This window comes from Dendropsophus ebraccatus, chromosome 4 (assembly GCF_027789765.1).
Source record: "Dendropsophus ebraccatus isolate aDenEbr1 chromosome 4, aDenEbr1.pat, whole genome shotgun sequence".
Classification (NCBI taxonomy): domain Eukaryota; kingdom Metazoa; phylum Chordata; class Amphibia; order Anura; family Hylidae; genus Dendropsophus; species Dendropsophus ebraccatus.
Genome location: NC_091457.1, coordinates 101110187 through 101122545, shown reverse-complemented (window position 1 = coordinate 101122545; position 12359 = coordinate 101110187). Strand labels below are relative to the sequence as shown.

Genomic DNA, 12359 nt, shown 5'->3' with positions numbered 1-12359 from the left:
GTATATTTCAGTCAGTATTGTGGTCCTCATATTGCAACCAAAACCAGGAGTGGATTGAAAACACAGAAAGGCTATGTTCACACAATGTTGAAATTGAGTGGATGGCCGCCATATAACGGTAAATAACTGCCATTATTTCAATATAACAGCCGTTGTTCAAAAATAAGAGCAAATATTTGCCATTAAATGGCGGCCATCCACTCAATTTCAACATTGTGTAAACAGATCCTTTCTGTGTTTTTAATCCACTCCTGGTTTTGGTTGCAATATGAGGACCACAATACTGACTGAAATATACGTAGTGTGAACCCAGCCTAAAAGGGATTCCGAATAAGGAAGGCTATCACTCAATTTTGCAACGCCATGCCATACCCAGTGGTCAGCACTTGATTGGAGCTAATTTCATCCTATTCTATTTACAGCAGAAGCAGGCAGCTGGTATTCTATCGGTAATGGAGTGGCGAGCGCAGTCACGAGATCTGGACCCCATTGAGCTGTTGTGGGAGCAGCTTGACCGTATGGTACGCCAGAAGTGCCCATCCAACCAATCCAACTTGGGGGAGCTGCTTCTAGAAGCGTGGGGTGCAATTTCTCCAGCTTACCTCAACAGATTAACAGCTAGAATGCCAAAGGTGCGCAATGCTGTAATTGTTGCAAAAGGTGGATTCTTTGACGAAAGCAAAGTCTGATGTAAAAACAATGTTATTTCAAATACAAATCATTATTTCTAACCTTGTCAATGTCTTGACTCTATTTTCTATTCATTTCACAACGTATGGTGGTGAAGAAGTGTGACTTTTCATGGAAAACACAAAATTGTTTGGGTGACCCCAAACTTTTGAATGGTAGTGTATGTGTTGTATAAATCACGGCCGTTGTTGCACCTGTGTGAACATGGCCTAAACATGGCCTAAACATGGCCTAAACATGGCCTAAAAATGCACCATATTTTCAAGCAGCCTGACATGCTGTGATACATCTGTCGCTTTCTTAGTGTAGTCTAAGCTTACACTATTTAGGAAATAGACAGTTTTTGATTGTGATGCTGTATCTCACAATTTCCTGGCCCAATGCTACGCAAGAAGTGATATGACTGCTACAGCACATGCCCGGGTATAGTACTGAAAGCAGAAGCTAGTTACTCTATGCTGTGCAAAAAGAGACACACAGATCCGTGCATCAGGTCGCTGTGTTTCTTTTTCTTCTTTTGACGACATCCAGCTCCCCTGCTCTGCTCTATGATTGGCTGAGTGGGGAGCGGGATGTAGGTGGAAGGAGGAAGAACAAACAGGAGCAGCAAATAGAAAATCTGACAGCTGCCACGCTGTGGAAGCGGAGGAGGTAAGTATGTGGGCGTTCCTTGTATTTATGAACAGGGAAGCATAAGTCTTAGTAAGTGGTTTTCCTGGAAAAACCCTTAAATTGGAAGAAGTATTGTGTAATGTGTAATTTACATATTCAGTATGTTTCAGGGTAAAATGTCCATGTAATACAGTTTGATGCACATATACAGTATATAATAGCTTGTATAATGTGTACATACATTGCTCAGCCATAATACTAAAACCAACAAACGGTGGTGAAGTGAATAACATAAGTACCTGTCAAGGGATGGGATACATTAAAGGGGTGCTCCAGCATGGGGTCACTTTCTGGGGGGGACCGGGGAGGAGGTGGCTGAAATAAAAGACGTCAGCTCACCTCCCCGGTTCCAGCGGCGGGTCACTCATCGCGGCGCTCCGGTCCCCGGTTCCCGGCCGTTTCCTGGTGTCTGACGCCGCCCGAGATGCTACGTCTCAGGGCCGCTCAGCCACTCAGTGAAGGAGGCGGGGTCCAAGCGATCCAAGACTTCAAACGAATCCCGCCTCCTTCACTGAGTGGCTGAGCGGCCCTGAGACGTAGCGTCTCCGGCGGCGTCAGACACCAGGAAGCGTTCGGGAACCGGGGACCAGAGCGCCGCTATGAGTGACCCGCCGCTGGAATCGGGGAGGTGAGTGGACGTCTTTTATTTCAGCCACCTCCTCCCCGGTCCCCCCAAAAAAGTGCCCCCACACTGGATAACCCCTATAAAGGGGTTAACCACTTTATAGTAAAATAGGTCAGTACAAAGTATTAGTAAGTGTGCTCACTGTATATACTGTAAAGGGCCCCCCTTTATAAAAGGGGGACACACGGGATTGCGCCCCCACCCCCCTTTTTAGTACAAGTTTGGTTTTACATGTATGTGGTAGTTGTTCTCTCCCCCCCCCCCTTCTTTCTATTCCTACAGGTACCACAAGTCTTGGAGATTCTGCTTAGCAACAGCCAGCGTTGTGATTGGTGATTACAGCTGTGTGGGAATACAGTGAGCTAAAAATAGAAAGGTGCCCTCTGTTTGGATTGGTCAGCTGGCTGAGAGCGGGAGATTTGGAATGGTATTTATAGGGGAGCCGGCTCTCAGCTGTGTCAGTCAGAGTAGCTGTACAGAAGAAGCTGCTGTGCTGTGTACTGCTGGTTTCTGTGAAAGAGCTAAGGGCACACTGGGCTAGAGCGGTGCTTGTAAGCATAGCAAGGCTGTTAGTGTGTCCCTGTAAAAGAGCTTCAGCAGTACCTGTCACATAGCTAACAGGTTTCAGCAGCTGCCATAGTCGGTATAGAGAGCCTTCTCACTGAGCTTATCCGGAGGGCAGAAGGAGCTGGAGGTGAAGCATGGCTGAGGCGGTGTCTAGCAGAGCCGGTGTCCGAGGAAGTTGCTCCCTAGCGTATGGAGGAAGAGGAGAATTGTGTGCCGTATACTGCCCCCTAGAGACCTGGAGGTATTACAAGAGGCGAGTGCTGCGGAAGACAGGAGGCATAGAGGAAGAAGCAGCCGGGGGGAGCGGCCATATAAGCGGAGTAGGAGCAGTAAGAGAGCTGATTCAGCTCCCCTCCCGCCGCCCCCTTCTGGCAGTACCCCCGGCACATCGCCATCATAGCCGAGGTTCCCATAGGAGCCGCGGTGCAGCCTCCCCACAGATGACCGCGCCCCCACCGGTGTCCGCAGCCCCGCAGGTGACCGCAGCCCCGCAGGTGTCCGCATCCCAGCAGAGTGCCGCAGAGGAGTTTACACCGCAGCAGATCCGTGGAGAGGAGTCAGCAGCTGTGGGTGAGAACATCAATGTGGGTCCTGTCCCTGATGTGAGCATGAGTGATTTGTTTGCCAATGATGCTGTGAAAAAGTTTTGTGCCCTGGTAGCTAAAGGGTTTAATAGCAGTCCATCGCTGGCTAATGTGTGGTCTCAGAGTACGATTGCTGTACCTAATGTGTCAGTTCCAGGTTCAGAGCGCTCTGCTTCTTGTAATACGCCAGTGATTGAGAAGTATGCTGGTGTGCCTGAGATTTGTGTTAAAGAGGCTCTAGCCTGTGAGCAGAGCGCTCTGCTTCTTGTAATACGCCAGTGATTGAGAAGTATGCTGGTGTGCCTGAGATTTGTGTTAAAGAGGCTCTAGCCTGGGAGCAGAGCGCTCTGCTTCTTGAGATTTGTGTTAAAGAGGCTCTAGCCTGGGAGCAGAGCGCTCTGCTTCTTGAGATTTGTGTTAAAGAGGCTCTAGCCTGGGAGCAGAGCGCTCTGCTTCTTGTAATACGCCAGTGATTGAGAAGGTGCTGATGTGCCTGAGATTTGTGTTAAAGAGGCTCTAGCCTGTGAGATGTCACCGCTTGGCTTCCACTTACAATTATGTGTGAAGGAAAAAATCTGGATGGGTGAATTTGTAGATGTGATGTCATTGCTACCTGCTAGTAAGGATGTGTTGGTGAAGCGTACAGATGATAAACCTGATGATGTTAAAAAGTCACCACCTCGTTCTATTTTTAACTGGTTACATGCTTATTAAACCATCTATTGTGCTGTAGTGGGAGAGAAGCGCCCTGAGCTGTGTTCCTCCTTATTTCAGCACATGGATAATATATTAGAGGCATACCGCAGTTTTGGCGGTATGGCCTGGTTTAACTATGATGAAATGTTTGAGCCTGGAAAGAATGTTGCTCATCTCGCCAGGTTCCCAGACAGGCAGAAAGCTGAATTGATTATTCATGGGTTCTCAATTGGCTTTGATGTTCCGCCTTAGGATGGTTTAGGATGCGTGGTGGTGGACAATTTAAAATCTGTGTCCTTGCATGAGGCCGTGGTTAGGGACAAAATAATGAAGGAAGTTCGGGAAGGGAGGGTTGCGGGACCTTTTTCTGCACCCCCCTTTCCTAACTTTCGCATCTCCCCCTTAGGATTGGTCCCTAAAAAGGAGCCAGGGGAGTACAGGTTAATTCATCATTTATCTTACCCGTTGCACTCTTCCTTGAATGATAATGCAGATAAATCTTTGTCATCAGTTTCTTATGCTTCATTAAATGACGCTGTAAGAGTTATTCGTGTTTTTTGGTGTTCGGGCCCTGTTAGCTAAATGTGATATAAAGTCTGCGTTCCGTTTGTTACTGGTTAATCCTGAAGGTTTTAGTTCACTTGGCTTTTGTTTTGATAATAATTATTACTTTTATCGTTGTTTACCAATGGGTTTTACTCTTTCATGCTATTACTTTGAGTTTTTTTTTTTTTTTTTTGCAACGTTTCTGCACTGGATGGTGAATTATGGGGTACCGGATGGTGCCGTCGTTCACTACCTAGACGATTTTCGGTTTATTGGTTTATTGCCGTGTCACTGTTTAGAGTTTCTAGGTATCACATTGGATACAGTGAGAATGGAATTCAGATTAAAAGTTATCCAGATTAAAATGCGCATTGAAGTGTATGTTACAGAAAGTTAAGGTGACTTTAAAGGAATTGCAATCAGTTTTAGGTTTGTTGGCTTTTATTATGCGTGTCATTCCTATGGGTCGTATATTTTCTAAGAGACTCTATGCAGCTACTGCTGGTTTAAAATCTCCCCGTGCTCACATCCGCCTTACCAAACCGCTTAAGGAGGATCTGAGCATGTGGTTGGAGTTTGTATCTACTTTGAATGGTCATTCTGTCTTTTTACCGGAGTTTGTAGAGTCTGATGCTATTGCTTTATATACTGATGCGGCGAGTGCTCACGGTTACGGGGCTTATTTTGCTGGACAGTGGTCAGCTGAGCCTTGGCCTGATACATGGGTCCAGGCTGGTGTATGGAAGAATATTGTTCTGTTAGAATTATTCCCGGTGTTATTAAGGTCTGATAATAAAGGAGTCATTTATGCAGTGAATTGCCTGTCTTCAAAATCAGCCATGGTTATAAAATTGTTACGCCACTTAGTATTGTACTGTATGTCTAATAAGATCTGGCTAAAGGCTGTACATTTACAGGGTAGTAAGAACACTATAGCTGATTCTTTATCTCGTGGTCAGTTTGCAGATTTCCGGCGTCTGGCTCCGGAGGCGGTGGCTGTGGGCACTGCTTGCCCAAATCACTTGTGGTCGCTGATCTGGGACTAACAGCGCAGCTAATTAGGAAGTCAGTGGCACCTCGTACTTGGACTGCCTATGCAGTTGCATGGTCCCAGTGGAAGTCTTTTGTTTTTCCTTACAGGAGCACCATCTACAACATGATGTGTGGTTGTCATTAGCTTTTGTAAATATGTTAATTGCTAAACAGCTTTCTCACTCTGCTATAGTGAAATCTTTGTATGGTGTTTCGTTCTTTTTTAAAATTCTGGGTCTGCATAGTATTTCTAGTTTTTTCCTTATTAAACAGGTTCTTAAAGGTTACAAAAAGGGACGTGTCTCTCCAGATGTGCGTGGCCCTATTACTATTGATCTGTTATTAAAGTTACATGAAGTTTTACATATTGTTTGTTGCTCTAGTTTTGAGGATGTTTTGTTTAAAGCATTATTTTCATTAGCTTTCTTTGGCGCTTTTCGCCTGGGTGAGTTAGTATCATTTAGTAAAACCTCTCCCTCGGGCTTGTTGTTTTCAGACATTTCTATTAGTTTTGGCGTTTTATGTGTTTTGTTAAGATATTCTAAAACTGATCAGCTGGGTAGGGGTTCGCTTGTAAAGTTAAATACATTTAGTGGCTCTGTAGTTTGTCCAGTACAGTGTATGGCGGCTTTTCTTGCTGTTAGACCTGCTATTGATGGTATTCTATTTATACAACAGGATTTGTCTTTTGTTACTAGGTACCAGTTTAACAGGGTTCTTAAGTTGCTTTGCGGAGCTAGGCCTCTCTGAATTGCGTTTTACCAGTCACTCTTTCAGGATTGGCGCGGCAACTGAGGCCGCTGCAGCAGGGTTGGACGAGCAGTTGATTAAGCGTTTGGGCAGATGGGACTCTGATCGCTTTAGATTATACATTTAGTCCTGGTTTAGTTCACTAGTAATTATCTTCTTTTCTTTCAGGTAAGAGTAGGCGTGTATGGATCCTAGGCCACTCATTTGTGGTATGGGCTTCCAAGAGAGCTGAGCGGCATAATTATGGGGTAAACCTGAGTTTTGACTTGGAGCAGTTTGAGGTGCAGTGGTTCGGGTATAGTGGTCTCCGGTGGAGGGAAATATATGCCATCCTGCATAGTCTAGCCTCAGCTCTGCCCCCCCCGGATATTTTAATTATACACGCCGGGGGCGATGACATAGGAAAATTAAAAACTCTGGACTTATTGTGGAGATCAAGAGGGATCTGTCGTTGTTTAAATGTATTTTTTCCTGAGTGTATTTTAGTTTTTTCTGAGATCATTCCTCGTCTCTCCTGGATGCGCAAAGGACTGTACTTCTACGAAAAAATTAGGAAGCGTATTAACTTTGCAGTGTCTAAATTTATCCCCTCTCTAGGTGGCCTATCATTTAGGCACCTGGACCTTGAGGGATATTTACCCGGCCTTTATTGGTCTGACCTCGTGCACCTATCCGACATTGGGTCAGACATTCTAAATGCCAATTTTCAGTCAATTATAGAATTGGGTGCCGTGGCACTGTTGGAGGTGGGGCCTGGTCAGCTTCTCTGACCAGGCAGGTGGGGTATTGTCGCCCTGCTCTCAGGGCGGGCATGTCCTTCTGTTAAGCTATGGCTCGGTTATTTATTTATTGATTTATTTATTGATTAAATTATTTGATTATTTATGATATTGGTGCTTAACAGTGTATTTGCTTACCCTTATTAAAGTGCCACGGCCTTTATATTCCAAATGCTTGTTAGTCTTATTTCAGGGGGGGTATTGGGGGCTGCATTTCCGTGTAAAGGGCCCCCCTTTATAAAAGGGGGACACACGGGATTGCGCCCCCACCCCCCTTTTTAGTACAAGTTTGGTTTTACATGTATGTGGTAGTTGTTCTCTCCCCCCCCCCCTTCTTTCTATTCCTACAGGTACCACAAGTCTTGGAGATTCTGCTTAGCAACAGCCAGCGTTGTGATTGGTGATTACAGCTGTGTGGGAATACAGTGAGCTAAAAATAGAAAGGTGCCCTCTGTTTGGATTGGTCAGCTGGCTGAGAGCGGGAGATTTGGAATGGTATTTATAGGGGAGCCGGCTCTCAGCTGTGTCAGTCAGAGTAGCTGTACAGAAGAAGCTGCTCCCACCCGCCCTCCCTTATGTTCAAGGACTTTGTCGTGGCACTTTGATAGAGGGGGTATTGTCGCCCTGCTCTCAGGGCGGGCATGTCCTTCTGTTAAGCTATGGCTCGGTTATTTATTTATTGATTTATTTATTGATTAAATTATTTGATTATTTATGATATTGGTGCTTAACAGTGTATTTGCTTACCCTTATTAAAGTGCCACGGCCTTTATATTCCAAATGCTTGTTAGTCTTATTTCAGGGGGGGTATTGGGGGCTGCATTTCCGTGACAGCAGCTCTCTGTCTACCTCACAGAGCTAAAATCAGACTCCCCTTCACCAGGCTGGGCTGCCCTGCTCTGTTTTGTTTCAGTCCATAAAATGGCCGACATGGAGGAGCATAGACACATACAGGCTCAGTGGTGGACACTGGGGCGGGGCATGGTTACATGTTCCTCCATGTAAGCAATCTTAGGGACCAAACACCACAGAGCAGGGCAGCACAGCCTGGAGGAGGGGAATCTGATATTAGCTCTATGAGGTACACAGGGAGCTGCTGTCAGTATATACAGTGAGTACTCCTACTAATAGGGCTCGTTCCCACTGAGCAAAAGCAGCTGAATTTCTGCGCTGAATCAGCGCTGAAATTTCAGCCGTTAAAATAGGTGCAGAGCTAATTTCCATTGTGTTGAATGGAAATTCTGCTCTGCAGTTCACACAGTGGAATTTCCGCACTGAACTAATCCGCTTTCCGCCAGAAGAATGAACATGTTCATTCTTCCGCTAGCGGAAGCCTATACAAATCAATGGGGCTCTGATTTTCTGTTTCAGCGCGGATTCAGCGCGGATTCAGCGCGGAATACAAGCGTAATACAAGCGGAAATTACTCGCTGAATCAGCGCGGAAATGGGGAAAAGGGGGGGGGAGGAGGATTCTAGTATATGTTCTGGTATAGTCTAGTTTAGCTTTCCGCCAGAAGAATGAACATGTTCATTCTTCCGCTAGCGGAAGCCTATACAAATCAATGGGGCTCTGATTTTCTGTTTCAGCGCGGATTCAGCGCGGATTCAGCGCGGAATACAAGCGTAATACAAGCGGAAATTACTCGCTGAATCAGCGCGGAAATGGGGAAAAGGGGGGGGGAGGAGGATTCTAGTATATGTTCTGGTATAGTCTAGTTTACTCACCAAATACTCGCTGAATTTCAGCGCTGAATGCATGCGGATTCAGCGCGGATTCCTCGAGTATTCCGCGCTGAATTTGTCAAGAGCTGATTACGAGCTGAACACTTTCCTAGCAGAATACGCAGGGATTCTGCTTGCATTCTGCTTATATTCTGCTCGGAATTCAGCGTCAGTTGATTTCAGGCGGAAATATTTCCTCGCGTAATCCGCTCCTTTTGCTCTGTGTGAACGTAGCCATACTGTACACTGAGCAATTTTACTATAAAGTGGCCAACCCCTTTAAGCACTGAATGAACAGTTAGTTAGAGGCAGGCAGAATGGACAACTGTGAGGGTATGTGCACACTACGGAATTAAGCAAGGGATTTCAAGCAGAGTGTGCACATACTCTAAGGATCTCAGCAACTCTATAATTGTAATGGCTAGATGACTGGCTTGGACCATCTCCAAAATGTCTTGTGGAATGTTCATAGTATACAGAGGTATCTCCTAAGAGTAGGTACCTGCTCTAAGCAAGGCAAATCAATGAACCAAAGACAGGGTCATAAGAAGCCTAAACTCATTTGTGCATGTTGGGAGCAAATGCAAGACCATCTGATCACAGAGAAGTGGTACTGTAGCACAAATTGCTCAAAATGTTCTGGCTGGCTGTAATACACACAGAGGGCATTGCGGCTTGCTGAGTATGGGGCTGCATAGACACAGACCTATTAGACTGCCTATTTCCATCAATGTCCACTGTTCAAAAAAAGCCTGCAATGTGCACTTCATAACTTTATTAGAGAGCAGAAGAAGGTGGCCTGATGAATCTTGTTTTCTTCTACATCTGATGGATGGTTAGCTGTGTATATGTTGCTTACCTGGGGAAAAGATTGCACCAGGATACACTAAGGAAAAAAGGCAGGGAATAGAGGGACTGGGATGCCCTGGGGCAATCTTCTGAAACCTTGGCTCCTAATGTTTATGTGGATGTTACTTGACACATACCAACTACCTGAACATTATTTCTGACCAAATACACTTCCCACTTCATCGTTGTGGCATTCCTAATAGCAGCGGCCTCATTCAGAGGAGAAGGTGCTCAGCAAGGCTGCAAAAAATATTTAGGACAAACTGATCTCCTCAGCATTAACCATTTATGGGAAGTGTGGGTAAAAACTAGTCTTATTCATGGAGGTCGCATATTGTAAACGACAAAATTACAGGACTAAAAGGGAACAAATCAGCACATGTGTGTTGACTGGGCTCCCAGAATGGCTGCGCACACCTCGTAGCTGGGTCTACAATGATGTTGGGGGTTCCATGCTCCGTAGTCTTCATGTCCAGTAAAATACTTTTTAGTCCCAAGCACAAAGCAGGCGGAGAGCCGTGAACTAGTCATCTAGGCTGTGACTAGTCACGGCTCCCTGTCCTATCAGCGCACTCTGTGGGGTGATTGACAGGCAAGGAGGCCCATTAGCAGGAGCCCAATCAGCACAACTGTCCCTTTAAAGGGAATCTGTCAACTGTGTTTCATGTTTTAAACAGCCAACACTGTTAGATAGCTGTTAGGTTGAGGAAACACATGGTACCTTTCATATATCCATCTGTGCTTCCACAGATCTGTGCTTCTGATGTATATCTAGACCATCTCTGTGCTCCCAGCAGTGTCTACATGTGCTCAATAAAGAGACAGAGGATCAAGAATGGACTGACACTCTGTATACATTTTGGTCATGTACTGTTTTTTTTTAAAGCAACTCTGTACCCGCAATCTGTCCCCCCCAAACCACTTGTACCTTCGGATAGCTGCTTTTAATCCAAGATCTGTCCTGGGGTCCGTTCGGCAGGTGATGCAGTTATTATCCTAAAAAACAACTTTTAAACTAGCAGCCCTGTGCCCAAACGGACGTGACCTAGAGTATCTGTGCCCTAACTTTGCACCACCCCTCCGTCCCTCCTCCCCACCCTCTTCATCATTAGGAATGCCGCTGGCAGGATTTCTCCTACTCCTCTGCAGTAAACACTACACAGGTGCCTTAACGATCCAGCCCATGTGGAAAAAAAACAGTACATCACCAAAAATGTATACAGAGTGTCAGTCCATTCTTGATCCTGTGTCTCTTTATTGAGCACATGTAGACACTGCTAGGAGCTGAGAGATGGTGTGCATACACATCAGAAGTAACGTTTCAGAGGCATACTACCTCCTCCTCTGTCTGATAAACATACATTATTGCATGTTATCTTTACATAGACATTAAAGCGAATCCCCCCCAAAAAAACTGCTGCTAGTGTTGTGTAGGTTTTAGTACAAAATGTGCAGACATACCTTAAAAAAGTCTTTCTGTGGTTTCATATTTTAATCTGCGTTGACAGTGTCAATAAGGTGGGGTTTAGGGTGCCCATGGCCTAAGCATGCTACATTTCGGTGCTCTTGTTATATAACTTTTATAGGTTGCAAAGCTACAATTCCCATCATGCCTGGACAACCAAAGCTTTGGCTGTGGATTTGACTGTCCAGGCCAAATCCAAATAGTTTTGCAACAAGTGGAGGGCAACAGGTTCCCCACCACTGGATTCAGGGCCGGACTGGGACTGAAAATCATCCCTAGCACTACAATTCCACCAGCCCACATATCATATCTGTCTGTCTATCGTATGCAGAGACAGCAGCACAACTTGCCACCAATATAACACCTGTAGTGTTGAGGAAATCTGTCAAAATGTTCAGGTTCGGCAATGTTATCCAAACCAGAACGTTGGGCGTTTGATGCCTCATGGCTTCAGAAGTTGGATGCAGCCCTAGGAAGTCCTGGAAAACATGAATACAGCTATAGGCCTATAAATGTAGGGACGTTTAGGGACGTGAGGTTAATACAGCTATTGTAACACCTATGTATTTTCAGGACAGGGATAGGAACCTCATGACCTTCTCACTCATGTCAAGTCACGAACCACATCTATCTGGGGCTTGGAGGAGGTGGGAAGCCCAACACTTCAGAAATGATAGTATGGAGTGAACCAGATGCACACATACTGTAGAAAGATTGTGCCTGGACAGCCACAGTATTTAATTGTAGCCACATCCACAGGAGACGTAAGGATCATTTATCAATGTGTCTAAGACAAAAACTGGAGTGATTTTCCCACAGCGACCAATCACAGCTCAACCTTCATATCTTAGCGAGTGCTAGTAAAATGAAAGCTGAGCTGTGATTGGTTGCTATGGGGAAATCATTCCATTTTTTGTCTTCGGTTGATAAATTTTGGCCATGTGTAATATCATCAACTGCAGAATTTTGGGGGGATCTGCAGGGTTTCGCCAGAAAAATTTGCAACAAGGCACAGAGGATTTATTGCATCTTGTGACTTCCCCATAGACAATAAAAGGGAAAAATCTGCAATTAATCCACTGCATAGATATGCCAGAGGTGACCCTACTGTAAAACATGCCTTACTACCCCTAGCACACATAGACAAAGACAGACAGACAGACAGACAGACACACACACACACAACATGCATTTATACCCAGTCACACTATGCTGACCTCTGTATTGATCTGTCAGGCAGCAATCCTTTTATCTGTCACATCTTCTCACCCCCCGCCTGGGGCTGCTGTGGAGGGGCCAGGAGTAGAGAGAGACTGGACTGCAGCTGGAAGGAGGAGGCAGGGGATCCACATCTCAGGCAGTACTGTGGTGAGGCTTCTG

General features: G+C 45.5%; 2 protein-coding genes across 16 annotated transcripts in view; one reads left to right on the top strand and one right to left on the bottom strand.

Moving 5' to 3' along the window:
* ATP2B2 (ATPase plasma membrane Ca2+ transporting 2) overlaps window positions 1-12359 on the bottom strand; it is a 192472-nt gene that overhangs the window by 70626 nt on the left and 109487 nt on the right. The window lies entirely within an intron of this gene.
* Window positions 2149-7722, top strand: LOC138788525 (uncharacterized). 2 transcript variants are annotated; one of them, XR_011362611.1, is made up of 2 exons: window positions 2149-3124; window positions 5340-7722. XR_011362611.1 is itself a non-coding variant. In XM_069966471.1 (2 exons), exons 1-2 carry the CDS (start codon window positions 2689-2691, stop codon window positions 6930-6932), a joined length of 1038 nt encoding a protein of 345 aa, XP_069822572.1. In that variant the 5' UTR covers window positions 2149-2688; the 3' UTR covers window positions 6933-7722. The 2 variants fall into 2 exon arrangements, 1 of the variants encoding a protein (XP_069822572.1); XM_069966471.1 differs by having other exon boundaries at window positions 6331-7722.